This window comes from Acomys russatus, chromosome 20 (genome assembly GCF_903995435.1).
Source record: "Acomys russatus chromosome 20, mAcoRus1.1, whole genome shotgun sequence".
NCBI classification, from domain to species: Eukaryota; Metazoa; Chordata; class Mammalia; order Rodentia; family Muridae; genus Acomys; species Acomys russatus.
This window is the reverse complement of record NC_067156.1, coordinates 61,355,838-61,383,512: the sequence shown is the minus strand read 5'-3', so window position 1 is coordinate 61,383,512 and position 27,675 is coordinate 61,355,838. Positions and strand designations below refer to the sequence as shown.

General features: G+C 51.2%; 3 protein-coding genes across 4 annotated transcripts in view; 1 reads left to right on the top strand and 2 right to left on the bottom strand.

The window, feature by feature from the left end:
- Positions 1-27,675, top strand: part of Ctif (cap binding complex dependent translation initiation factor) — a 464,175-nt gene that overhangs the window by 242,048 nt on the left and 194,452 nt on the right. The gene's annotated exons all lie outside the window — the stretch shown is intronic.
- On the bottom strand, positions 1,740-27,524 carry Smad7 (SMAD family member 7). Of its 2 annotated transcripts, none has more exons than XM_051163671.1 (4): positions 26,748-27,524; positions 25,409-25,462; positions 20,396-20,467; positions 1,740-2,413 (listed from the first exon to the last, which is right to left on the bottom strand). In XM_051163671.1, the coding sequence occupies exons 1-4, from the start codon at positions 27,358-27,360 to the stop codon at positions 1,875-1,877; spliced, it is 1,278 nt and encodes a 425-aa protein (XP_051019628.1). In that variant the 5' UTR covers positions 27,361-27,524; the 3' UTR covers positions 1,740-1,874. The 2 variants fall into 2 exon arrangements, with proteins under 2 accessions (XP_051019628.1, XP_051019627.1); XM_051163670.1 differs by having other exon boundaries at positions 20,396-20,470; positions 26,748-27,521.
- The window catches only part of Rpl17 (ribosomal protein L17), a 390,846-nt gene continuing 389,791 nt past the window's right edge, over positions 26,621-27,675 (bottom strand). Inside the window, exon 7 of the mRNA XM_051163673.1 lies at positions 26,621-26,630. The gene's annotated coding sequence lies outside the window, so the exon portion shown is untranslated. The remainder of the gene's footprint in view (positions 26,631-27,675) is intronic.

Below are 27,675 nucleotides of genomic sequence, written 5' to 3'. Positions count from 1 at the left end.
CTACAGTCCCCAGGAAAGCTCTTGGAAGTCTCCTCTGCTGAGACAGAATCGTTAGCTCTAGTGTAGAATTAGCAAGAGCCAATGGCTCTCTTCTGTCACCAAGCCACTCTTCTTCCCAGTCTCCCAGTGACACCTTTTTCCTCAATTCCATCAACTTCAAAACTATTACCCACAGGGCTTCCTCACTTCCCAATACAGTTGGGAAACCTGGAGCCACCCCTAACAAAAGGGCACCTGGGGGGTCTGGGTTGGGGTCCAGATCTGGGAGCACCTGCTACCCAGGAGCCTTCACTCCTGGACTCATTCCCTTTTGTCTCCATTGGTAAACCTCCCAGCCTCCCTCCGAGCAAAGGAAGAAGCAGCTGAACAACACGGATGGAAGTATACATTTTAAAAATCGTTTAATGGAACATAAACTCCTTTAGAAAAACATTCAGCTGGGTGATAACACCCATAGAAAAAAACACCAACCGTGTGTTTATCTTTTTTAATTTGGCATGTTATTTGCATTTATATTAAAGCAAAGTGCATCTTCTCTTTATTTTTCTTGTTTATACACATTGCACAATACATAAATAATGATGCTTATAAAACGTCTTTATATTTACAAGTAATAATATATTTATATATAACATAAAATACATTTTTCTTTAATAAATCTCAGCTTTCTTATGGAGTCCTTTCTCTGTCAAAGCACTACAATGCTAAGTTTCCAATGAGAATGGTTCTCTTGTTCATTTAAACTTTTGTAGTTAGAAAAATAGCTTATGTTAAAGTCTAAACATGCTCATTGAGCTAAGAACAGTGTCAAAGTATCATACGAGTGTATGAGTTGAAAGAAGAGCTGGGAGTCAGCCTAGGATGGTACCTTTGTTATGACTGGCCACACCCTCTTCAGCAGGAAGGGGGGGCGGCAACTGAGCAGGTCCCTCCCCAGGATGCCCCTTGCTGGTCTACAGAGCTCAGCACACAAGGCTGGGGATGAGGTGCTGAGCTTTCTGCATCTGGGAGAAACCTGATGAAAAATCATGGCAGGGGACCAGCTGACGGCCTGAGAGGGTAACTGGGTTAGCAATACTGTGACTGGGCTGTCCCGGCAGCCCTTGGGAAGCCCATCTCAAGAGAGAGATCCAGGAGCAGATGGCCAAAAAAGACAGACACGACAATGGCAGCGGGGTGACAGGAGGCAGTAAGACAGGGATGAAAACAATTGGTTCTGGTTCAGCCTCTAGCAGGCTGGCTTCTCAGAAGCCTGTGGATAGGCCCGTGTCCTTGGGGGCAGGGGAGAAAGGGTTGCAGCAGGCTGGAGCAGAGCTTTGGCAGCTGCTAGGACACCTGCTGCCCCGTCTGCCCAGGTACTGCCTCTGCCCCACTGAGCATGTCCAAAGGGCACGAGAGACACACAGCTTGGATCTGCAAGCCTCTCAGCTGGGGACATCCATAAAGAACACACACACACAAAAAGCACGTCATTTCCCCCATCTGTCGTTCGTGTACGTCCCTAACACACTGACAACTGAAATGCTGATCTGAAGGGAAGGCAGTACCCACGTTCATACACCATGTTTGGCAGTGCTGACTTTTGTTTCTCATTTTTATATCAGGGTGTCCTGTCAACCACACCCACCACCTCAAAAACAAAAACAAAAAGAAATTCATATCGTAAGCTATTTCTCAAAGAATGAGACAAACAGAACACAAATAAGAATGACGAGAAAGAAAACAAAACAAAACAACCGACAATGGTAACAACAAAACCGACCAAAGAGTTTGCATGAGAAGCAAGCACTCGGGAGAGAAAGGTTAGCAGCAAGTAGTTTGAATGGTGGCCTGCTCGGCTCACACTCTGTCCTGTCCTCTGCTCCCCACACAGACTACCGGCTGTTGAAGATGACCTCCAGCCAGCACGGGCAGCTGCTGATGAACTGGCGGGTGTAGCACTGGCCCCAGCCCTTCACGAAGCTAATCTGCACTGTAAAGCCCGTCCACGGCTGCTGCATGAATTCGTGGTCGTTGGGCCGCTGCAGGCTGTATGCCTTCTCATAGTCAAAAGCCTTGATGGAGAAACCAGGAAACACCTTGTGCACCAAGAGCGTCCTGGAGTCCGGGTTGTCCAGTGTGGCGGACTTGATGAAGATGGGGTAACTGCTGCGGTTGTACACCCACACACCATCCACTTCCCTCGTCAGCTGGATGCCACAGCCAATCTTGCTCCGGACTTTCTGTACCAGCTGGCTCTTGTTGTCCGAATTGAGCTGTCCGAGGCAAAAGCCATTCCCCTGAGGTAGATCATAGAAGATATCCAGGGAGGGTTCTTGGACACAGTAAAGCCTCCCGACTCGCGTCTTCTCCTCCCAGTATGCCACCACGCACCAGTGTGACCGATCCCCAGGCTCCAGAAGAAGTTGGGAATCTACAAAACAAAATGGCAGACACGGTTGGTGGTGCTGAAGACTGGAGTTCTTTCCCCTCCCAGAATCAAATCACATACACAGACACGTTTGTGCGCATGCTCACGAGTCCCCCTAAGCAGCACAAAACAGAAAGAGAGGCGGTGACTAGCTGTAGGGTCCACACTGCTGATGGTGGGGAAGACAGCCTAATCGACCTTTAAGCACAAGGCTTACTGTGGTCGTCCTCCGTCTCCTCCCACGTTGAGTCCACAGCATCACCACAGACACTGGGACTGTTGTTAATTGGTCTTGCTGTTTTGAGCTGGAAAAGGCATCAGAAATGCCCCAGAATTACAGTTGCCTCTCAAGGATGGAAACCTTGAGGGATAGCCTCTCTAATCCCAAGACCTGGGTGTTAGAAGCTACCCTAGTGGGTGGTGACCTAGTCAGACTGAGAAGAAGCCAGGTGGCCTACACCCTCTGCAGCTTCTATACCACCTAGTCACCCAATTCTCACATCAGTTCCTTATTCATTTAAAAATAACAACAACAACAACAACAACAACAACAACAAAACACATCAGCTGGTAAAAATAAAGATGAGGGTCTGGGCATGGTGGTGCACGCCTGTAATCACAGCACTCAGGGAGGCAGAGGCAGACGGGTCTCAGGGAGCTCAAGGCCAGCCTGGTTTACAAAGTGGGTCCAGGACAGCCAGGGCCACATCGAGAAACCCTGTCTCACCTCCTCTCCAAAAAGCCATGCGCCTCCCCCCCTCCCGACAGAAAACAATTTTCAAGTGTGACAGCAGCAGCCTGTACAAAAAGGGTTTTAGTTCAAGTCCAAATGCCAAATTACAACATGCAGGTGGACATCAGCCTAGACCACTGCCAGCCCAAACAGAAAATGCCATGTCTAAAATAAATGTGGCCATCCTTGCTGTACTCCTGCCAGGCCACCTCCCCGAGGTGCCCCTTCCTCCTGTTAGACCCTGCACAGGCCACACTGCCCTCTGTGGCATTCCACCTGGTTTAGCGTCACCTCCCCCTCCTCTGCAAGTCCACAGCACCCTAGAAGCCTGGGGTGATGCTGGTGAGGTGCTTCTCCTAAACAAGAGTTCTGGGAACTTCAAAAGGGGGGCGGGGGCTACGTGGAACAAAGTCCCTTTTCCTTCTCTGCACTCCCTGCCCCGCCCCCAACCGCACAGGCATCTTACTACCTCCTGTAGCTGTTGCCAAGAGGCCTGACTGAGGACTATAAATCTCCCTAGCCCCGCCAGGCTGCAGGAACGCTGCGGTTTTGTGGCGGCAGGGTAGAGAGCGGAAGTCTTGTATTTGTTAAGAAAAATGGGGCAAGGCAAAGAAGGAAGGAGTTGGGGGTGGAAGCCGCTTGCCTCCCTCCCACCCCAGTAGGTTTGGTGGGCTTTGAAGCTGGTGTGTGTGTGTGTGTGTGTGTCTCCCCCTTCTTGAGGCCTTTGTTGTTTCTGTGCTCAGAGCTCCATGAGGGCTGTCCCATGCAGGGGCAGGACCAAGGAAACTCAACCCTGTTGGTGACGCAGGGCAGTTTGGTACATCAATCCATTCCAACTTTTGTAGGCATGTTAGGACCTGGGAACAAGTCAGCTCCTCCATTGCTTTTTTTTGTTTTGTTTTGTTTTTTTAAAGCAGCAGCTTAGTTTCAAATGGGACATCACATGTGTGAGTCTGTATAGTTATTTGTACAACCCACAAAGGGGGCCACATACACACAGATCCTTAGTGGTTGTCCCCTCCTGCAGACACCCCCTCCTCTATCTGACCTCCCCAATCCATGCCCAGTTACACATGGAGAAAGGGTGTGCCAAAGTGGGATGGTGGATTCCTTTTCCTCAATCCCTACCCCACTGAAAAAATCAACACCACAAACCTCACTGTCGCCTGCCCCTCCTGCCACGGACCTACACCCCAAGTATACAAGACCGCATGTGTGTCCGAGTGTGTGTACATGATGGGATGGCTGTGCCTGCACACACGCTAGAAAATACGAAAAACAAGACAGGGACAAGGGCTCCGAGCAGGAGGTGACTCATCAGGCACTAACTTGTTCCTGCAAAGTATCCATCAACTGCTAATAAACTTGTGAGCACTGGCAGTCTTTGAACTCTTCTGCAGAGCCCCACACCAACAACCCCTAACGTCCAAACGTCCAATGAATGAAGACACTTCTGGCCCTGCTGCAAGAATACTACTCCCCAAAGTGTTGAGTCCCAACTTGGGACAAGAAACCTGGCCAGGGAAAAGAAGCCTCGGGGAGTGGCTGGAAGGAGGTTGGGGAGACTCTTAGAGGGGCCTCACAATGCTTTGTTTCATGCAGCCCAGCCCCACTGAAACCTGGCACCACACAGCAATGGGGGGGGGGGCAGGGGAGGGAATGAAGGAAGGAAGGAAGGGGGGAGGGAGGGAGGAGCTTGGGATCAAGTTGCTCCCATGCCAGGCCTGCTGGTCTCCTCAGCAAGGGTGGGGGTCCTGTCTGCCAGGCAAGGCCCTGGGGCCTGAGCAAACTGGGCCAGGCTGGGGCCTGAGGCCTGTGTAGGGAGTGGGAGCGGGGTGGAAGCATGCTTGGGTTTCTCTTTCATCTACACTGCCAGTCTACCCAGCAATTTGCTGCCAGACATCCCCAGGAAAAAGCCCTTTTCTGTTGAGGTTAATGGCCCAGCCCAGATAGATGGCCTTGTGTGGGTGTCCCCTCAAGGCACTCCAGGGAGACCCCTGCTTGCTCCTCCCAGTCTCCAGCCTCACACAGGGCAGCTCTACACCTCCCCTTGCTCCTGCCCAGCAAACTGTCAGTTCGCATCCCAATGTGGAGGCCACACTTCCTGAGAGTCCCAAGCACCACACACACCATGGGGGCACCCAGATGGCCACCTTGGCCTGAATACTGACTGGTTAAACTCATTTATAGGAAATCACCCAAGTTCATTTTCTTAGGAACAGTTACCCGAATTGGGCCCCCAGCCACGAGTCTCCCAACAAAGGTTAGGGCAGGTTTTAGAGTTCCCAGGACCAACACTGCACACTGAAAGAGGTGAGGCCATGGAGCCCAACTCTGGCCCCACTGCTCATATTCCACACAACCCACTCACACCCATCAATTTCTCCCAGCTTTACAACCTTTCCAGTGTTTGCAACTTTTCCTCGCCAGAGAACTGTAGAGGGGCTTGTTCTTAAACCGCATACATTCATTTTAAAGCATCCAAAAGAAAAGCTACGTTGTAAAAAGCTTGCTAATCAGATGCCTGGCTCACAATTTTTTTTTATTACACCTGAGGGGATTCTTGGAGCGATACCAGAAAAATGCTGAATCTGCCTAAAGTTCCATGAAGGTGTTTGCCCCACCCCTTCTTCGTTTTCCTTAATGCATAAAATCCTTCCCTTTAAGGGGAAGGCGGAAGAAGAGACTGGGCGTATTTTACAGTGTCTGCATAGGGAGACGCACTGAGCAAGGACAGTTTGCACCCCAGGCACCAATGAACAGACACATGTAGATGAGAGATTCATGAATGACTCTCATACTTTGGGCCTCAGTGGTGTAAGGTGATTAGAACTCATGGCCACTCGTCAGGATCAGAAGAAATCTCACCCTTTAAAACATATAGGGCTAGCCGGGCATGGTGGCACACGCCTTTAATCCCAGCACTTGGGAGACAGAGACAGGTGGATCGCTCTGAGTTCGAGGCCAACCTGGTCTGCAAAGCGAGTTCAGGACAGCCAAGGCTGCACAGAGAAATCCTGTCTCGAAAAACCAAAACCAAACAAAACAACAACAACCAAACCCATATAATATAGGGCTATAGAGATGGCCCATTAGGTAAAGGTGCTGACAACCCAGCTTTGATCCCTGAACTCCAGACAGTGGACGGAGAGAACCAGCTGTCCTGACTTCCACATGTACAACCCAGCACACGTGTGTTCCCACACACAGTAAGAGAATAAGATGTTAATAATAAGACGCAGAGAGGTGAGGAAGAACAGAGGAAGGGGAAAAAAAGCTGAGTTTGGGGATCTCCAGCTCATAAAGCCAAACACGAGGCTATGAGGTCATCCAGAAACAAAGGGATTCTGAAAACAGATACACCCAACAGAGGGATCCACATCATTGATCCACAGGCACTGATGGGGAAGAGAGGAAGAAGACTTGGACCTTTTTGTGACAAGGAAACAGGTTGAAAAATAAAGCCAGGATGGACAGAGTAGAACCAGCACTTGCAAGGTTAATTGTGCCCCAACTGCCAAGACACGCAGTGGCTGCAGTGGCCTGGTGGCAAAGGAGGGGATCTCAGCCACTCTCTCACTTGTGCGAGGCACTTGGATTCTATAAAGTTGTATTTTTCTGCCAAAAAACCCAAGGGCCAGGAAGAGTACCTAGCATTGCTACCAAAGGCCTTTCCACACAGGTCAGGGGTGAACAAAGAGCAGACAAGTAGACACAAAGGCTGGGCCCAGCAACCTGGAACACAAACATTGACTACCACACCTCATCTGCCACAGGTCAAGGGTGCTCCCCCCTCAGCATCCAACCACCACCAGCAGTCACCCCATTCTACCGCAGACATCTCAAAGGTTAACAGTTTCTTTGCCCTGCCCCTCCCCATTAAGACACCAGCTATTTCTTCTGAGTGTACTCGAACCATTTCAGGACAAAGTATAAAAGAGGAGGACCCAGCACCCAAGCTAGGCGTGCCCTATGTCTTTACAACAAGGACACTTAGCTCCCAGGTTCGTTGGCCTGAACCTGCCACACTTACAAGCTAATGGGGAGCACAGGTAGAAACACAACCCTGACCCTGACCTCCGCAAGACCCCAATGCAGCTTGGATAACTCTGGACCTTGGAGCAACTTACTAAGACGAAAGCTGAAATGCTTCAGGTTAATCCTGCACTTCCAAGACTCAACACCCCACCCCCATCCCATGTCCCTTCACCAAGCCCATCAGAGTGAAGTCTGGGTGGCACAGAGGAAGCTGAGAAAGTTGCCCCTATGCTCTCCAATTATCTGACTGATGGTGGCTGGACTGGGAGAAATGGCCAGAGGGTGTTGGAGTCTCCTTTAAGGCCAGGGTACTCAGTCAGATCCATGGGTCCAGTCAGTTGGATTCCTAAACTCATCCCTCCTTGCCCTCCTCCTCCCCCATTATGGCCCATCCCTACTCTGGTGGGATACTTAAAATTCATCAACTTGATACAGAAGTGACAGCGGGTAGCCCATGCCATGGTATGTTGAACACACATCTCGTATAATTGTAACTTCCCTCTCACAGGTGGGAGGATAGTTCTAGGCCAGCGCTAAACATTTAGTAAGCATCTCTATGCACTGGTGCTCTTCCAAAAGGCCCAGAACATCCACATCCTCATTACCATCAAGAGGAACAAGGCCCAAGTCACATGCCAAAGAAGAGGATGATGGGAGCCCAGGCTATCAAAAGATGATCTATGGGCCAGCAGCTACCCCAGCCCACTAAATCTGTACTTCTGAAAGTCCTCTCCTACTGCTCCTGGGGAAAACCTGAGTCAGGGTCCAGCTGCTCCCTTAGGCCAAGAACAGCGAAGGGAAACAGCTCACTTGCCAGCAAGTCACTCCATAGCTTGCTCTCCTGAGGGTTATCAGTTTGCCCTGCCTATGAATCATACAAAAGCAGTGTTGGCAAAATGGGCCCCAGACTCACTAGGGCCATGCCGGGACTCTGGGTGACTCTATGGTACTCGGGGTATGGGACTTGACCTATCGGTAGTCCCCAAGCCTGGCTCCATTTACCACCGCTACCTTCTGAAAACTAAGAAAATCTGTTGGTAGAGGAGGAGGGCATGGTTTTTGCATTGAATTTGTAAAAACAAAACAGCCTACAGAGAAAAGATGTGAGTTAAAAACCAAACCAAACAAAGCAAAACAAAGCAAAAAAAAACCCAAACAAAACGAAACAAAACACAACACTTCTACCTCTGAACCAATTTTTGTTGTTGTTTGGGTAACTTGTCACACATCATCTTTAGAAAAAGCTGAGTCCCCAAGACAAGGTCTCCATTTTCCAATGCGGCTTCTCTCTTACCAGCCTCCTACAAACGACCCCAAGCTTCCAGCCGGCTTGCTGCCCTACAAGGGTGACTAGTAACTTGGTCTTTACAGACAAATCGTGATGAATAATGATTAGTCCTGGGGTGTACTGCCACACCCCGTCACTGGTCCCACCTAAAGCCCCGGTGCCCAAGTCTGAAGCCCTTTACTCAGAGGGGTCCCTCCTTAGAGCACTATTTAGCCACCGGAGACTAAAACTGAGGGGAGCCCAGCGCAGAAGAGAGAAACCACACAAATCAAAAGCTCCTGTCTGTCTCGCCAGTTGGGCTGACTCGGCTTCCTGTGGCCCCGTGTTCAGCCATGCAAATTATAACATGTACCCGGCTGCTGCTGCTGCTGCTGCTGCTGCTGTCTGAGGAGACCGGCTCTGCTCAGCTTTGAGAGGCTCAGAGGAAGGGTGGGGACTCCCAACCCAGCCAACTCCATTCATAATATTTACAGTAAATGGCCTCTCTGGCCTCTCTGGCTGCTGTTGAGTGTACATCCAGCCTAATTACTACGCGGCTCTTCCCCTCCCCCCCTCAACAATATACCATCAAGTTCCCACCGTGACCCACAAATAACCAGCAGCTCCTGGGCTTCTCCTGCCTTGTTTGTTTTTGCAATTGAGTATCTGGAGCCCCCAGATCTGCACAGTGTTATCTACTAGCCTGCTTTATCTCTTAGTGTGGATCTGGTTGGCTCCCAGAAAAAAAAAAAAAACGTAAGAAGCTGAGCAATCATGTGACAAAGTCCACTTGATATCCAAGAAAGACACCCTGGTCAAATCCATCCCCTCACCCACCCACCGTTTAGATAGTCTGGATCTGCGGTCTCAACTGCAGCGCCGGCACTGGATGCTGAGGAAAGTACACCAAGAGCCTGGCAGAGAGCACGGCGGATACACCAGAGTTAACTTCTTTCACTAATCACTCTAGCAAGCTTGCCACCAGAGTTCTTAACTTCTTTCACTAATCACTCTAGCAAGCTTGTTAGCTGTGTGCTTTAGTAGTTCAGTAAAGAATCTTAGTACAGTATGCTATATACAGGTACGAAAATGCCATAATGAAACTCCTTATTTGCATGCCAACTTTTTTTTAAAATCTTGTTTCTAATACAAATGGATACATTGAATCAGTTTCCCCAAAAGGGCAAAAACCCTCAGACACACAGAGCACATAAGCATCTTGCCTGCTTTTGCCCTAGACCTCCCCAAAAGCTGCCCACTCTGAGAGCTCCAATCTCCACTTAGGTTTTTCTAGAGTAAGAACTGTCAGATGACAGGAAAACCAGGGAGAAACAAGCACCCCTTTCATCCGGGCTCCCCTTGTTCCATAACAATTATGAAAACTGTTGGATGGGAAGGCATTTTGAATATTTACGGCATTCCAGCCAATAAATTCCAGCACAGGATCCGATGGAAGAAAGAAAGGCTTCCCTCTGCGGCAGGCAGGCTCCCCCACTGTTTCCTCGCCTGTCTCCCCCCTGCCCCCCCCCCAAGCCCTCATTCCTTTTTACAACCCAGGACCAGGGCTGGCCAGGCCAGGGCTGCAGTGTACTTACAGGGGAAAAACAACAGAAAGACAGCCTGGAGACAGAGTGCAGACTGGAAAAGTTAATCATTACTTCTGTCTGCCTCTGTAATCTAATCTCCCCAGCTTGGACGCACTCACAGCTCAGCCACCCCAGCCCTTTCACCCTCAAAGCACCCAGGACCTCCTCGACCTGAGCCTCCCCAGCCTCCCCTCCAGCCCCACCCCTCCGGAATGGGAGGCCAAGGGAAGAAGGAAAGGCTCCCAGAATCCTCTTCCAGGCGAGAGTGCTACTACAAGGATCTGGAGTCCACCGCACATGGCTGCCCTTCTGGAGTGTGGCCCACAGTTCTGAGACTCTTCTGGCCTCACACATGTGTTTGCTCCAATCTGGCTGCTACATGAGCAGTCCCTCACCCACCTAGCTGCTTTCTCTGTGGGGGATTATCCACTCAAAAATTGGAGACTTGGTCATTTTGTTAAGTGTGTTTTACCACAGACAGAAAAGAAACGGACAAGCAAGCAGACAGTTTACTGCTAGATGTTTGTTTGATTCCAGCCCAGGAGGGAAGGAAATCCCTGTTCTCCAATGCATCCACTATTACTGCGAGGCTGCTCTCCCAAACACAGGGGGTTTTTAGAATGGGAACCACAACAAGGCTAAGCTCCCCTAGATGTACACACATAGTAGTGTAGGGACATGCATTTTTTTTTTCCTAGGCTGATGGAGGGTCCTCTGCTTTCACTGGTACTTACAAGAGCTTGCAAGCCAAGATGCATAAAGAACCATAATCATCTTTCAGAATAAAGAGGCTGGTGATGGCTCCCTAGACACTGGGTCCCCCAGGAGTCAAAGCATCAAAGAGCTCAGGGTTGAGAAGGGGATTTGGTGACCAAGCGTAGGCCCTTACACTTCACAAAGAAGAAAACTGAGGTGCAGAACACAAAAATGGCTCCTATGTGGCCATGTTCCTCTCCTCTCAGGCCACAGTAAGTCGGTCTCTAGGACATACAGGAGACAGCCCCATCCTAGAACAGCAGACGTACGGGGGAGGGGACAATCATGAAGTACTCTTTCAGGAAGTACCCCCCAACTGGAAATGGGGCCCATCTATCTTTAAGTACTAGGCACACCCAGTGCAGAGAGAACTTTCTTTTTCCCTCTTGGTTACTGATTAATGGGGGGAGGGGGCGGTGCTGTCTAACAGGCAGCCTGCCACAGGGCTCACAAGAGCCCCCACACACCACAGCAGCTCAGATGGGCCTCACTTTTCCTAGGGGCTAGAGACAATGATCTAAACTCCTCACTCACCCCCACAAAATACAGACAGGCAAATCTGGCACAGACTGTCATTATCCTGGTTCTGTATCCATTTCCGTTCTGTTGAGCGAAGGTCCGATTACCATATTTTTCGGACTGTAAGCACTTTTCCCCAAAAAAAGTGGGGGGAGGGGGAAGCTAGGGCGCTTACTGTTTTAACTGTTTTTCTTGTTTTACTGCTCTAAAAACTGGGCGTTGTCTTATGGTCAGGTGCATCTTATAGTCCAAAAAATACAGTGAAAAGTTAAAAAAAAAAAAGGCTATAGAGAAATTAATTAACAACTATAGAAGCCACCACCAGCAGTTACTGGCCTGGTTACCTGTGTGTCTTTTGGCTAAGAGAAAGACGTTCCCAGCTCCACAAGGTGAAATTGGAGTTGGGACCAGTTTTCCCTTTCTGCTTTGAAGCAAGCTCCCAGTCAAACCAGCTCTCCCAGCATTCTATCCCCACTCCCCACCCCCGTGGGGACACACCAGAGAAACAACTAATTCAATTAGTGGGTCCTCAGAGCTCACAGAAGCCTCAGGTACTCCCCAGGGAACCCACAGGGCAAGATGAACATAGAAATGAAACACCTTGATCAATGCGTCTTAGATGACTACATGCAAGCAACCCCAGAAGTCATCTCAGGCTCTGAAAACACCCCCCTTCGCCTCTAACTGCCAAAATATTGCGATGCTGCTGACAGTGCGTACATGGCCCACCCCAGTGTTCTCACTAAGAACCCAGCTCCCTGATCATTTCCAGCAGCCTGTGGCCCCACGTACTACTAGGGGTCTGAGGATGAGTGAACATTATGCCTTTAACTACGACTATTACTAGGCAACAAGCAGCCAACGCTGAAACCAGACCATGGGGAGACCTCTGTTTATCTACAGACTGTGCTGTGGTTCAGTTCTCAACAGAGGCAGGGCTGATGAAATCCCTGCCTCCCAGCACCTTTGCTGGGCAGGCCAACTCTATAAGAAGCTGCTCCTGCCTTTGGGGGGGGGGGGGAGGGTAGGGGGACTCTGATACTCCACACTGCACAGGGCCTGGTACATGGTAACTTCTCAGAAAGTATCTAATAAATGAATAAACCAGACACACTGGCTTCTCAGAAAACAACTGGCCCCCTCAGCTTCACACCTGAGAAAAGGAAGCAGGAACGGACAACGCGTCTCTCCAGCAGGGCCTGCCAGAAGGGCCATGGCTTGTCTTGGACCCCTGCTCGGGGCTGAACGGATGCCCAGGCAGTGGCGGCAAAGCTGAGAGGTGTTTCCAAGGTAGGCGCCGGCCAGGCAACCTCTGCGGGTACACCACCTGCCCACAGGATTCTGCTTTGGCGTCCTGCTCTGTTTGGACAAGTTACCCTCAGCAAGTGTTCAACAATGCTTTTACACACCCCAGGGCTCTTGTTGTGTTATGAAAACAAAACAAAGCACGCTAGGGAAAAAAGCGAGGAGGGTGGGGGTGAGAGGGAGGGCAGAGCAGTGCGCCACACACAGTCTCTTTCTTTTTGGTCTTCAACTCTCTGGCTCCGGGCAGCACGGTCTCAGATCCTGAACCACCAGAACAAGGGCATCAAAGAGAGGACTCCGAACTCCAGGCAGGGTTACACGGATGCTGTATCTTTACCCCTCCTTTGAGGGGGATGCTTCCTGAAGTACTGATGGCCGCATGACCTACTTAAATAGCTGTACTGACTGGAATGTGAAGCCCCTGTCCTGTCCTCAGAGACAGTGAGAAGGGCATAATGACAGCACCGAGGTCCAAACTGCCCCATGTGAGATTCTCCTCCTCCAACAAGATAACTGTGGTGTGAAAAGGCTGAGGACCAGGATAAATAAATTCCTACCTACCCTTACAAACAAAAGCAAATGAAAAAGCAAAGAAAGCAAGAAAGGAATTTTTTTTTGCAAGTTAAAACTGAGCTAATGACACTGGGTGGGGCTCGATGCTCAGGATGCCAAAGCAACGTGAGTTCCCAGCCAAGAGCTGCTTGGCCTCACCATTGGGGAAGGAAGCTGAACAAGTCATGAAAGACTCTTCAGTAAACCGGGAAATAAGGCTGCAGTTAGCCTTAACTGAAGGTGACCCTTCTGGTAAAAAAAAAAAAAAAAAATTTTTAAATAATAAAAATAACATGAAGTTCTCAAACAGCCTTTCTTAAAGAAAATGGTCTAAAAAGTTCTCATGGTACTAGAATGGAAGGGGAAGAACGGAGGGGGACAATGCCAGTTCCTCAGCAGCACTACTTTCCATGAAGAGAGGGGGAGGGAGAGAGGGGAGAGGGGGGGGGGGGGGGGGGGGAGAGAATGCAATTTCCTGTCTTGTCCCAGTATTTCCTGTTAGCTGACAAGGTGAAAGCTAACACTGTTTTTGTTGTTGTTGTTGTTTTGAGACAGGGTCTCTCTGTGTAGCCTTGGCTGTCCTGGACCCTCTCTGTAGACCAGGCTGGCCTCAAACTCACAGCGATCCCCCTGCCTCTGCCTCCCTGTTTTAAGCGACTGCCACCTTTCCTTTGCCTACTTCCTAATTTACTGCATACAATCTTGTCTCCATTTTAGCACCTAAGTAGTGTTGTTTTCTACATCTTTAGGAGTGCGGAGACAATACTTCTGCAGTAGCAGCTTCCTCCAGGAACAAGGCCAAGGGCTGGGATCCCCAAGGTGACCTCATGGGGAGAAGCAGCAGGGCCAGGGGAGGCAACGCCCACCTCCTACCAAGGTGACAAGGAGAAGTGGAGTAACTGCCATCAAGTGAGTGCAGCTTTCTTGGTGTGTTAGCCACTGAATTGAGGACTGTGCTTCAGCAGTTAATAATATCTTCCCTCTGAAAATAGCCCGAAGAGGAAGCCTCCGTGTGACAGTAGGCAGGCGGCCAGATGCTGGGCCATTCAATCCGCATCAGAGAAAGATGCTAGGGCCAATGGTGACCTCCCAGTGACTGCACATACAGTACCCTCTCAGACTCCCACAAAGGGGCACCTGCCTGCCCTGGAACACAGAAGTGGTGTCAAATGGACCACGAGCTTCAGAAGCTAAACTCTCTGGCCCCTCTCTGGCTCTGTGTCACCACACTGGACAGGCCCCAGGGACATGGCATCTGGGGAGAAGTAGGAATAAGCATACTTCCCCTTAGCCCTACCCAAGGCAAAGGTCAGACTTGGAGAACTAAAGGAAATTTCCTATTTAAGGTTTCTGCAACTTGAGGGAAACGGGAAGGTTGAAAGCTCAGGGCGGAGCAGGAGGTGGTGGCGCACATCTTTAGCTCCAGCACTTAGGAGGCTGAGGCAGGAAGATCTCTGAGTGAGACACCAGCCTGGGCTACCCAGAGAAACTGAAAAATCAAACAAACAGGAAGGAAGGAAGGAGGAAAGAAACTCAACACTGAGATGCAATGTTCACTTCCGGCAAGCTACACTCTAAGATGCCTTGTTTCTGGGCCACCAGGGTACCAATAGTCCTAGAGATTTCCAGGTGCTATGGAAACCAGCAAAAGCCCATCAACAGATCCAGACCCTGGCAGAAGTCAGTCTCTCTTCACTAGCCACTGCTCTTCACTGACAGGACCACAGTCACATACATTTCAAAGCTACTACAGACCACGTTTGTAAAAACTGTGGTGAACTACAGATACCATGAACTGCACCTTCCGTGACACTGAGTAAACTCAGAGAACTACACATCGCCACCCCAAAAGGAAACACAGTTGCAAGGGTCGCTTCTGCAACCTTAAACAACCATAGGAAGAAGATAAGCAGGTTAAGTGGCAATTTTCCACAACCAAGCAAAAATCTTAATTAAGAAAAACCCAAGTCAGGCGTGTTGTCGCAGCCTGTAATCGCAGCACTCGGGGTGGGGCAGAGGCAAGTGGATCTCTGTGAGTTCAAGTCCAGGACAGCCAATCCTGTCTTGGAAAGAAAAAAAGAAACAGTGGAAGGAAGGAAAGAAGACCAGGAACTCAGGTGGTGGGAGAGATGGCTGCTCTTGCAGAGGACCCGGGTTCAGTTCCCAGCACCTGTCTATCACAACTGTCTGAAACTCCAGTTGCAGGGGACCTGACAACCTCTTCTAACCTTCCCCAGCAACAGGCATGTACGTGGCGCACATACATACATGCAGGCAAAAACACTCATACACACAAAATAATGAAATAAACCAATCCAAGGAAAACTCCTGAAAGAAAAAGCTTGAATCCAAAGGCTACTTGACTGGGCACAAGGAAGCCCAGCCTCCCTACGTAGCCCAGACTGGACTGGAATTCATTATATAGACCAGGTTGGCCCCAAACCTGAGTGCTTCTGACCCCTAAGTGCAGGGATTAAATAAAGACACCTACTTTCAGTGCTGCTCAAAGTTCAAAGCCTACACTGGAGAGGAAAAACAAACAAACAAACAAACAAACAACCTAGAGGGCGGGGTTATAGCTCATGGTGGTGGAGCGCCTGCTCACTGTGTGTGCATGAGGGTTGGCGCTTCCCCTAAGCACTTTAAGATTAAGAAAGAAGAGAAAAAACACCCTGTTGTCATCATATGGAATAGCACATAGAGAATAATTATGGCATTAATACGGAAAGAATGAAGCCAAATAGTATGCGTCCGTGACACTTCTTCCTCTCTCTGCTGCTGGACCCAGTCTGAGCACTCTACAGCGGGCTCTACTGAGGAGAGGCCCAACCCACTGGGTCTTGTGGGGAGGCTGTTTGCAGGACCACAGCCAAAGGCAACTGCTACCCTAGCCTGGCCTTCTTGGGCCCTTCCCCCTTGCTGGCTTGACTGGGTTCTGCCTGGGGACAGGATGCAGAGGCAGCAGCCATCTAGTCTAGCCGGCAGAACTGCCCAAATTTGCTCCACAGATTTTAAATGCTGTCACCCCACATTTAACCCCTGCCTGACTACCTCATTCTTTCCAGGACAAAAGAGGTTTATCAGGGAGTCGTTCTCCAGGGGCGGGGCCTGTGACCTCAGGCCTTACAGAAGAGGCCAGCAGACAGCCCCATTGCTGCCTAGGACTGGTCTACACTAGGGTGTGGGTGTGCATGGGTGTGCATCAGGTGAGCCGCCCTAGCCTAGAGCCATCAGACTGACTTGGTTTAAAGAGATGCAGGCTGTCTGTATTCTTGGAGTTCCAGACAGTCATTTCTCAGTGGCCAGGAGGGAACAGGTGGTCACTGCTGGTCACTGTGCTAGCCTGACTCCCCCTAAGCCTCCCCTCTTTGTAACAGCTGTGAGCTCATTAGTGTGTGCTGCACCCTCACTTCCAAAGGGTGTGAAACCACAGCCAAACCAGAGGCTACCTGTTCCTAGGCATGAGCAAGAGACATTGGAAACAGCATGTGTCTAGTTCTGTATCACAGTGTCATGCCAATTAAAACAAACAAACAAACAAACAAACAAACACTCCTTGGAATTTAGCCGATCAGCTTTCCTGAGATCAGAATGTAGCCATCGTCCCTGAGCTACGTGGTGTGAGCCCAAGTCAGCGCAGACTGAGCCAGGGTAGCATTTCAGATTATGTATGTTTTGAAGGCTCTCCTCAGACACGGAGGCAGATGCCAGCAATGGCGGATCAAAGAGGAGACAGACCTGTCCTTGTTTGTAGATGACTTGGTACCATCTCAAAAGGTGTCCACCCCAAATCTGGAAACCAAAAGCTAAGACTTTAAGCAAAAGAAACTAGTAGCTACACTACCCCCTACCAACCCCTTCCACAGAAACATGACTGCACAGACAGGAGATGAGGTTCCTCCAATGTCCCTAAGACTCCTCCTGCACGCTGCCAGTCTCCAGTGCCCACCCCCACCCCCAGGCCTGCAGCACAGGACCCACACGGGACACCCTGCCATCTCCTCCACTGAGCTCTGTAGAAGTTTCCCAACTATGTATGTCAGTTCTTGCCAAGGTGGGTCTCCCTGACTCACTCATGTGAAGCAGCCGCAGCAAGGGCCTGACCTGGATTTGCATGCCTTTCAAAAGACATCAGTGCCCAGAGACAAGGCTAAACTCAGGCTACCAAACTGTACTTCTGAAGCAATAACATACCAGTCCCCACAGAATACACCACTTCCTGTACGAGCCACCTCGTTGAGAGCAGGACCTCAGATTCTCTCAGACCCTGCCTGTTTGGCATGGCATCCCCGTGCTCAAGTGTCAACACATGAGCTTGTCTGTCTGTCTACAGTGTGCGAGCACATACACTCACAAGCTTGCACAGAGCAATCCATCTGTCTCAGAGAGCCGGCTGTCAGAAATGAAAGTACAGTCTCCTGGAACCAAATTACTGCCTTCTAAAAATGTCCCATTTTCCCAGACTGAGGAAACTTGCAAGGGTGGGGTGTGTTTCGCTGCAGGTCCCAGAGGACCTGGCCTGTCATCCCCCGCCCCCTTCCACCCCCTGCCCTCCCCCAACAGAACCACACTGCAAGGCTGGAATTCCAACCTGAAGCCAGGGTGCTACTCCCAGGACTTGACCCCGCCCACTCCCCTTCCTCTAGCTGGCCCTGGGCAAGGGTGCAGGAAAGGGAAGGGCCAGCCTTGGAGTCACCCCTGCATTTCAGGAGGGGCTAGGCCTTTGAGCACACCCCACCCCCATCTCCAAGGCACCACATTTTCACATTTGGCTGTTTTCTCTTTCCCTTCTTCCCTTGCCAAGAGAATCAAGCCCTGGCTCACACTGGCGACCTCCCTCCCACCCTAAACTGAGCCCCATTCATTAAGCCTGCTCTCAGCCTGGGCAGGACAGGAAGGAAAGCCGCACACAGGGCCTGTGAAAGAGACTCCCAGAGGTTATTTCAGGGGGGGGTGTCACTGCCCCCCCACCTTGATTGATGCCCATCCTGCTCCAGCCCTGCCTCGCCCCAGCATCCCCTTCACATCGCCTCCAGCCTCAGTCAGCCACTCCTACCCCCTTGCAAGCTCAACCTACACAAAGCAGACACATCCAGTCCCTGCACCCAGCGCCACCTCTGTGAAAAGGGAGGCTTGGCCTTCCAGAATGTTAAAACCCAGGCTCATGAAACCACCTTTTGCGGGCATTCCCGGGACAAAGAGTACAGCTAATTTCTCTCTGTGCCACCCCTCCTCTAGGTACCCCCAAACCATTGGCATCAACCCAAAAAGTTCTCCCTACAACCTCCACCCAGCCACATTATTACTACATGGCTCCAACTGCGTACGGAAAGAAGAAAGAGGTCCAACTCCGAAGCCTTGGGAATTAGTAAACCAAGAGCTAAAATTCAAAACAAATGTTCTTTCATGTGGAGACCTTTTTTTTTTTCCTTTTTTTCTTTCTGCAGTTTTGTTACACCACAGCATCCCTTGCAAAGGGTCCTACTACACCCTAGCAGAAGCTCATCCATCTAAGCAGCTGCAACCGCGGAGGGGAGCTAGGGGGTGGTGGTGGGGGTGGGGACACTAAATGCTGCTTCCCAGCTTCTTCCTAGAACTGGATGGACTTGGGGGGAGCTTTGGGAAGCAAGGTTGGCTGACGAGGTCATGCTGTTTTGGCTTCTAGGGCGGGGTGAGGAACTCTCCCGCTGGTGGTTCTCAGCCTGGTGTCGTCACTTCCTCCAGTAGAGGAGACAGACAAGATGTTATCAAGAAGACAACCCTTCCGAAAAGCCCCACTTCCCTTGCTCATTTCATGTGGTTTGGAGGAGAAGCCAGGGTTCCTCCCTGCACACCCAGGGCTTAAAAAATAAAAACGAGCTAACAACATCCTGAGTGTGTTATTTTGTTCAGACCCCCCCCACCCCCCTCCCTGGCCCTTTCCTTCAAGAACTCTCACCTCATGTCAGCCTTAGAAAGCAGAGGAAGGCCTACCCGGCTCCCACCTCAGCTGCTGGGGTCCACCTCCCTCCTCCCACCCTTCTTTTTTCTTTTTTCTGCCCAGTTCTCATTAGAAGCTTTGTGTAAACAATACCCTCAGTCTCAGATAACAAATCAAGAGTACACACTGCACTGAAATAAAAACAAACAGGGTCGTCTCCCTACAGGCATTTCCCAGCAGGCGCAGTTCCTGGAGGGGAGAGTCTGGGGTGCCGGGGTCCAGAATGGACTGTACCTCAAACACACAGCAGACACTCTTCTGACAGTAAGGAGGAGCCATCCACCCCACAACAGAGGGTGTACGCCGTCCCACAGCTCCCACTAAGAGATGCTACATCAAGACCTCCACTGATGGCTCCAAGGCCAGCTGTACTGTGTGCACCCAAAACTGTCCTGGAATTTCCCCCCACCCCTGGTCACCTTCCCTCTTGCTTTAGAGGGCTCTTAGAAAATTAACGGTGACATGGAAGGGTGAGAGGAAGGGAAGAAAACCCTTCTTAGAAAAGAAAACTGTCTTCTGGAGTGAAGCTGAGTAGGCTCTCCCCAGGGTACTGCCTCCAATCCTAGGACACTCCAGCGCCACCTCTGCAGGCCTTTGGTCTGTGGGGCCCAGAGAAAGCCTGTCTGTCCAGCTTAGGACAGCTATGGTACCTATGGTCTACGACAAACCCCTGCCCTGTCGCTAAAGAACCCCTCAGTCCACTGAGATCCATCTTGCACCTGGGCTGTGTCCCAGAAACATGGGTCTGTCTCCTTCAAGGCATGTGTGCAAGAGCAAAAGTAAGAGTTTAATCACATGAGACCATGCCACAGTTAACAAATGGAAGTCACTTAAGTCAGGGGCTGCTTAAAAAACCGTGAGGGATGGCAAGATGGCTCACTGGATAAGAGTGCCCACCACCAAGCCTGATAGCTTGGGCTTTTAATCCCAGAAGTCTACAGGGTAAAAGGAGAGAAACACAGCCCCCCCCCACACACACAATTTATTAAAAATAAAAAAGTCATGAAGCTCGCCTCACACACAATCAGCTCCCAGCTGACTCCGGTTTCCCCATTCCTGGGAAGGGCAAGGTTCTGGCATGAAAAGGACCACAGGATGACAAGCTGAAGGGCACATTACAGTCACCCCGGATGTGTCTCATTTAAAGCACATGAAAACGAGAACAATTCCAGACCAGCTGGGGTGGCAGAAGGCCACCCCTGGTTTCTTTAGCCTCCAGCAATTTCTAGGAAAAGAGAAAGTGTCTTACCTGAGAGCCCCCCAGGGGCCAGATAATTTGTTCCCCCGGTTTCCGCGGAGGAAGGTACAGCAACTGGACAGTCTGCTGCAGAGTCAGAAAAGAAAGAAGTAAACGCACAAATAAAAACACCAGCATTCATTCTTATGAACACTCTAAACAGCATGAAAGAAAGACCACACATTCCAAAGGGCTGACTCGAAGCCACAATGCAGATTATTAATGGTCTGCTCGGCTTCACGGCCCAGCCTAAGACAGACCACAGCACCTTGTCACCCGTCTGGGCTCCAGGCGGCCAGTTAATCATTAGTCAAGTCAGGCTCGATCACAGACTGGCTGGAATTTCTCTTCCATTACAAGTCTCCCATTGAGAGCAGGTAATTCCCAAGGTCAAGGAAGGTTCGAAAGTATACTTTTCTCAACCCTGCTCTATCTTTCTCCCATCAAGCACAAGGCCTCCTTCCTCCTACTCCCAGAGACGAGGATCTTACTCTGGCCTTTAAAAATCATTATTCTCGCTTTTAACAGAGATAGAGCGAGCACAGAAGTTGAGCAGACTCACTAATTTCTATCAGTTCTATCTATTCTGCCTGTGTGTAGCCCATCAGGTCAAAACAAACTCAACAAAAACCCAGCTGGAGGAAAACATTCCACCTGCTTCCAGGCTGGTCCAAACCTACCCATCGGACAAGGCTGCCTGCCTCAGCACCTGCACCATCTTTCTGGCACCATTTCCTGCCATTGTCTTCCCTAGACCTTAACCTGTGGATTCTGTACTCTCTGCCTCTCTCTCCCCTCACCCCCAGGTGCGTACCATAGTGACCTCAACGTTTATAAGGATAAAGACAATTCCAGCTGAAGACATTCTACAAACTCCCACAAAGCAATTACAACAACAACAACAACAACAACAACAAAACAATGCCCAGGAATCACAACCAACCAATCAGTTCCCAGGACCACAAACGCACACGTCCCTGTAAGTTTCTTCTGTGCCACTGGCAACGTTACAAACTTCTCCCCTAAGTCCCCCACAGAATATTTGGCTCCAGGAAGGCAAACACACCACAGGTTACCAGGCATTAGCAAATGTCCCTTTGGCCACAACAGTCAATAGTTATTCCCTTAAGGCAAGTAGCCTGGACAGCTCTTCAGTGGTACAGGGGGTGCCTCTAGTTCCTGACAAAGGGAAGGTGACCAAGCCTTTCCAAGACATCTGCTGAGGACCCCTCCCCTCTTAGGCTGGAAGATTACCTATTCAACACCCTCCAGTGAGTGGGCTGGAAAGGGAGGCAGAGCACTCAGGTATATAGCACTTGCCCAGGATGCATTTAAAAATTAAAGGAAACCCTCTTCTAACTGGGAGGGTGCACTCTTCTAACTGGGAGGGCGCATGGAGGAGTGGCTGGTAGGGACTGAGAAAAATGTATACAATCTCATTTCTTCCGGCTTTACAGGAAAACAATTAGGCTGGGGGGAGGCAGGCAGGCAAAGGAGGTTCTTGCCATAGGGTGCAAGTGTGTACTTTCTTGCCCCCACCATTTCCTGGAGACTGGCTTCTTATTCCCCTTCTCCACCCACTCCCCCAAATGGAAGACACCCCTTAGCCACTCCCCCAGCTCTGGCTGGCTGCATGCCAGGGCCAAGGTGTATTTCAAAGGCAGAGCCTGGAGACCTCAGTCAGTGTGTCAGCCCGTCTCACTTCAAAGGTGAGCCAGGTCCAAGATGCAACCACAAGTGATTTTTATGAAATGTGCTCTGCCCTCTGCATCGCCTTTGATCTTAGGAGGGGTTTACACACGTTCATTAGGCCTCCCTACCACCCCTGTAATACAGCAAGGCACTCAATAGCACCCAGGTAAATTGAGGTGCCACCTGAATAGGCCAGGGGCCACCCAGGGAGAGCTACCCCCCTCAAGTCCACCTCCCACCCCAGGGTTTCAAAACCCAAACCCTCTTCCCTGGAGCTAGCCAGGCTGCAGCCATCTCTGGTGTCTAGATTGGCCCCAAGCTTACAGAGGTCAAGTAGGCCAGACCTACAAGCACCCAAAGACTCAGCAAAGATAAATCTTGAGTCATAGTCTCATCTTCCACCACTATCTCCTGATCCCTAGAGCCCAGCCTGGCAGACAGTAGAGCTGGCCCACTCCTGGCTCTCTCCCACCACTCTGTTACCAAACACCTAATTAAGCCCCAGGTTCTGTGAAAGGACCCACACCCTCCTCTCCCAAGCAGTTTTAACAGAAGGTGCAACCTCGGGCCTGCTGGGGACCTTATAAGTTTCTTTCCAGCCTCGCTCTTCTGAGCTTCCTGGGTACTACTTTGTATAATGAGTGATGGAAGCAATAAGTGAATAAATGAATGCATGATCTAATCATTCATTAAAGGGACTTGGAAAAGTTAAGAGACCTAATTTAAGAGGGCCAGATGGCAGATCAAGATGCCAGCCGTTCTAGGCTTTGAAGGCTGTACCACTGAGAGGCCATCCCTGCACCCAGTCCCCTGCCTTTCAAAAGGGGCAGACAGACTTCAGGAAGAAACAGAGCTCAGCCAGGCTCTCTATCAAACATCCCCACTCTACAAAGTGGAGGCACAAAAGCCAGAAAATTCTTTTCCCTTGTGGGATGAGAAAGTGGGGCTACCCTCATGCCTTGCAGAAGCCACAATTCACAGCCACTTTTGCCCCAAGGTCCAGGGGGTCCAGGCAAGCCCAATACTCCTCGCACACAACTGTTTTTGGGGAAACACAGAACCAGGTGCAGACCTATTCTACGCCATTCCCTGAGGCTACAGTCATCAGATTCTAGCTCAACCTGCAAGTACCTCCAAAGGCTCATTCAGTTTAACCATACCAGGCCCCAGCACCCTCCCTTTGCATGCTCATCTGAGGCAGGGGACTTCACAAAAGGGACACCCCCCCCCCCAGTTGTAACAGTTGTCCATTGTAAAACCCTACCTTCCTGTTTTACCTAAGTAACCCAACACCAAAACCTCAGGCTGGGAAAAAGTATCTAAATCCCCAGGACCAAGGCTTTCCCACACATGAGGTGGGGAGAAAAATGTGGGATAGCAAAGCCCCCCCGCCACGCATCTGTCTAGTTACAACACCCTTGAGTCACCACAAGCAGCCAAACCTGCCCTGGTCCCCTAGGGCAGTCCCTGAGCCCACTGTCCAGTGCAGACCACTCACTCCGCTCTCAAGCAATCTTTTCCCACTACCCTGTCTGTGGTGCCTGAGTTTGGGTCCTTTTCCTTATTTTAAGCACAATAGATGAGGGGTGAGTAACCAGCCGCTTGGACTTCCTATTGGCAGGTTAGTCACTTCCTATTGGCTGAGCTGGGGAAAGGTTGCTCCCCTCCATGGAAATGGCACATTCCTGTCTTTGTGGCTTCTCTGTTTACACACATTTTGCTACCTAATGTCAACAGTTGCTAATGAATAAATATATCACTCCACTCCCGAAAAATGAGATTGGGGGGGGGCTGCCAGGATGACTGCTTAAATCTTGCCAACAGATTTACCCAGTATCTTTCCGGCAAATCCCAAAGCACACGGCCCTTCTTTTATATGGATTTTGGACTTTAGGGGAACCTCCACCAGAGCTGTCTTCGCCTCTGGGGCCACAGAAGCTTTGCTTTCTACTTAAGGTTAACCCTTTATATTTGAAAGAGGCAGAGGAAAAACAAAACCAAAAGAGAGAACCCAGGTGGATCCTTGGAGAAGTGACCTCATGGAATAAGCCTGGAGTCTCTAAGCCTCAAACTTAGGCAAGTTCTAGCCCTTAAGAGTTGGCAAATGGCAGTCAAAGTTTGTTGCAAATACAGAGAGCCGGTTATCTTGTCATTAATGACCATTTATCTGGTGTTTTGTAAATCGAAAGCAAAATAGCACATACTCTGCAGGCCACCTATTAGACAGGCACCAGCCGTGCAACAACGCCTCCCTAACTCGGCAACTGGTGGAGTATGTGGACGTAGGACTAGCTGGGGCTCTGCTTACACATTCATTAAGCATTTAATTTATGACAAAGTCCCCACAAAACGGGGGAGGAGCCAAACAGCCAAAACTCACAAGGCAGAGGGTTCCAAGAGCTAACAGTGGCCAGCCTTTCACTTTTCCTGCTCCTTGGCCAAGCAAAGATCTCACAAGTGCTGCATTTTTTATTTTTGTAAGCACCACATAACAGGCGGGAGGGCGCGTGTGTGCACACGCGCGCGCGCGCGCGCGCACACACACACACAACCCAATATTAAAACCTGGACTTGCAGCAAATGATTCTGTAATTCTTCCACTGTAAGAAGGAAGCGAGACTTGTCCCTGCTGTCACCCCCAATCTGTTTTGCTGACCCTGTCCCCTGGCACTGTCAGCTCTAAGGGATGGGGCCCTAGTGCTGCCAGCCAGAAACTGAATGCAGACAACCACAACAGGGCTGGTGCCTGTCTCAAATGGGCTTCTGCCCTGGCCCTCTGCCACCCAGTGAGAAAGCAACAGGCAGGCAGAGCTATGCTGAAACTTGTATGGTCTCTCTACCAAGAATTCTAAGGAAAGCCCAGGAAAAAGGTGACTGAGCCAGAGAAACAGTCTCCTCTGAGCTCGGTGCACTTCCTAACCATCTCAAAGGTTACTCCTCCAAACCAGAGCGTCTCTCCTCTTCTCAAACTCGCATCCATTTAACTGTCTACCCACAGATCCTCCTGGCACTCACAAACCTTCCGAAAGCTTCCATCAACCTGCCCTATTTGGCTCCCAAGACGTTCAGTGGATTAAAAGCCTCCATGTGTTAAAGCTGAACTAACTTCCTTCACACAGTTCAAATGCATAAAAAAGGAACTAATTGTAGAAGGGGGGGGGCGGGATATCCAATCACAGCAACAGGAGAATCCACCAAACTTGAAATATAGAAAAGCTCTAACTGCCTTGGGCAAGCCAAGCACCACCGCACCCCCGCACCCCCCCCCCCCCGGCCCCAACCAAGCAGCAAAAAACAGGGTTCTAAGGAAAGATTTGAAAATCAGCTACTCACCAGTTGGTTTGAGAAAATCCATTGGGTATCTGGAGTAAGGAGGAGGGGGAGACTCTGAAATTTAAAAAGTAAGAGGATGTAAAGGCTGAGCCATGAGAAACAGAGATAGAAACTTATGATAACTCAGGCATTCTTTTAGCCCAACTGTTTGTCTTAGCTGTGGGGGTTGGAGGCAGGGCAGCGAGGCGGTGATTGCCTTGATATTTAGCTGTCAGATAAACAAAAGAGGCCGCCTGGCGCCAGCCTCGGCGCTCAGCTCCTCCACGTCTGCGGCCGCCGCCGCCGAGCTCGGGCTCAGCAGGCCCGGCTGGAAACCACCGGCTGGGCCAGGGCTCCACTGGCTGGGCTGGTGGGGGACGACGGGGGTTGCTTTGCCCCTAGAACTACAGACCCTGCTCCCCCCACGTACCAACCCCCCCCCGGCTGCTCAACTTGGCACCCACGCCTCCCAACTGGGGAATCCTACCCAGTCCACCTGAGAGAAAGCACCCCAATTGTGCTACTGGTGAACTTGGAAGATTTGCGGGGAGCAGGCTATGCGTTTCCCCTGCGCACAAAGACGTGGAGAAAGCAGAGGCATGGAAGAGCTAGCAGAATAATATTGGGGGGGGGGGATGCTCAGAGTCCCAGCCCACAGCAGCTAAGGAGCGGAGACATCACTGAGACGCAGGGGATTGGGGAGCCTGACATTCTAAGAACCACTAATTGTATGCTTTTCTGTGCGAAATAAAGGTAAAAGTAGAAGCTTCCCGACTTCTCCAGGCTGTTTGTTTGTTCCTTCTCACCCTGTAGCTGGCACAGCTGAGAGTGGATACCCAGTTCAGTCTCCATCCTTCCACTGCCCCCAAACTCCAAACGTATGAGACCAGGACAGTATCTGGGCCACTTATATCACCACGTGACTGTCCTTATTTACTAAAGGAGAGGAGACTTTCCAGCGTTTAGAGCTAGTTTCTCCCAGCCTTCCTTGGAGGGCTTGGACCGAATCCAACTCGGCCACACACCTCAACGCCTTTCCGGGTGCGGGGGAAGCGTGATCCCCACTTCGCTCCGTATCCTCTTGCTGACCCGGAAATAAGTGTGTCCCATTTTCTGCAGCACAGTGTAAGCACAGGCAGTACTACTATCCGTGGGTCCGGAGGGTAGAGGGGGAGTGCGAGAGAGTAAATCGTGTAAGGGAACCCCAAGGAATGTCAGAGTTTTCCCCTGTCCCTTCCGATCTTGTTCCCTTGTCTCCGCCAGAACTCCGGGGGAAAGGGGGGTACACACACCCTGGGGCATTTCTACCAGCACTTCCGCGCTAAAGGTAACGAAAGGTGGACAGAGAACAACTTCTTACCTAGTTCGCAGAGTCGGCTAAGGTGATGGGGGTTGCAGCACACCAGCTCGGGGTTGATCTTCCCGTAAGATTCACAGCAACACAGCCTCTTGACTTCCGAGGAATGCCTGAGATCCGGCCACCTGAACACTTTGCACAGCAGGAGGGGGAGCGAATAGGACGAGGGCGGCTGCGCGGGCTGCGCGCTGGCGGGCGCCCCCGGGCCTAGCCTGCAGTCCAGGCGGCCCGGCAGCAGGAGGCACGCGGTGCGCGTACCGCCTCGGGACTCCACGGCCTGGAGCAGCAGCTCCAGCTGCCGTTCCTTGAGTTTCTTGAGCACCGAGTGCGTGAGCGCCTTCAGATCCGCCTCGGCGCCCCCGGCCGCCCCGGCACCCGAGGCTGGGGGCTGGGGATGATGGTGACCTTTGGCACCTCGGACCGCCTTGCCAAGGCAGCAGCCAGCCCTGCCCGCGCCGCCGCCACCAACCCCATAAGCCCGGCCGTCCGTCGCCCCTTCTCCCCGCAGCTCGCCTCCTCCGCCACCACCCCCCACACCCTCCTCCTCGTCCTCGCCGCCGGGCGCACGGCTCCTCCAGAGACGCCGGACGAGCGCAGATCGTTTGGTCCTGAACATGCGGGGCGAGGAGGCGAGGAGAAAAGTCGTTTGCCGGCTAAGGAGCGAACATGACCTCCGCACACCATGAAGAAGTCGGGCGCCGAGTTGGGGCAGCAGGCGCAGGCGACAGCAGCAACAGCAGGAGCCCGGGCAGAAGCGGCGGCGGCCCGAGGGGCGCTCCGTGGCATGCGCCAGTCTCCCGGAGGCCGGGACGCGCGCGGGGGCCCAGGGGCGCCCGCCGGGGATCGGGGGCCTGCGCTTTGGCTGCCCCACCCGGCGTGGCCCGCGCCCTGCGCGGCTCTCGGGCCCCGGCGTGCCCCGGAGGAACGCGGC

Excerpts from the sequence above, each read along its gene's own strand:
- Smad7 (XM_051163670.1), bottom strand. The coding sequence starts at position 27,360 with ATGTTCAGGACCAAACGATCTGCGCTCGTCCGGCGTCTCTGGAGGAGC. Across the intron at positions 25,463-26,747 it reads TAGCCGACTCTGCGAACTAG|AGTCTCCCCCTCCTCCTTAC; the intron begins GTAAGAAGTTGT and ends TTTAAATTTCAG. Across the intron at positions 20,471-25,408 it reads GGATTTTCTCAAACCAACTG|CAGACTGTCCAGTTGCTGTA; the intron begins GTGAGTAGCTGA and ends CTGACTCTGCAG.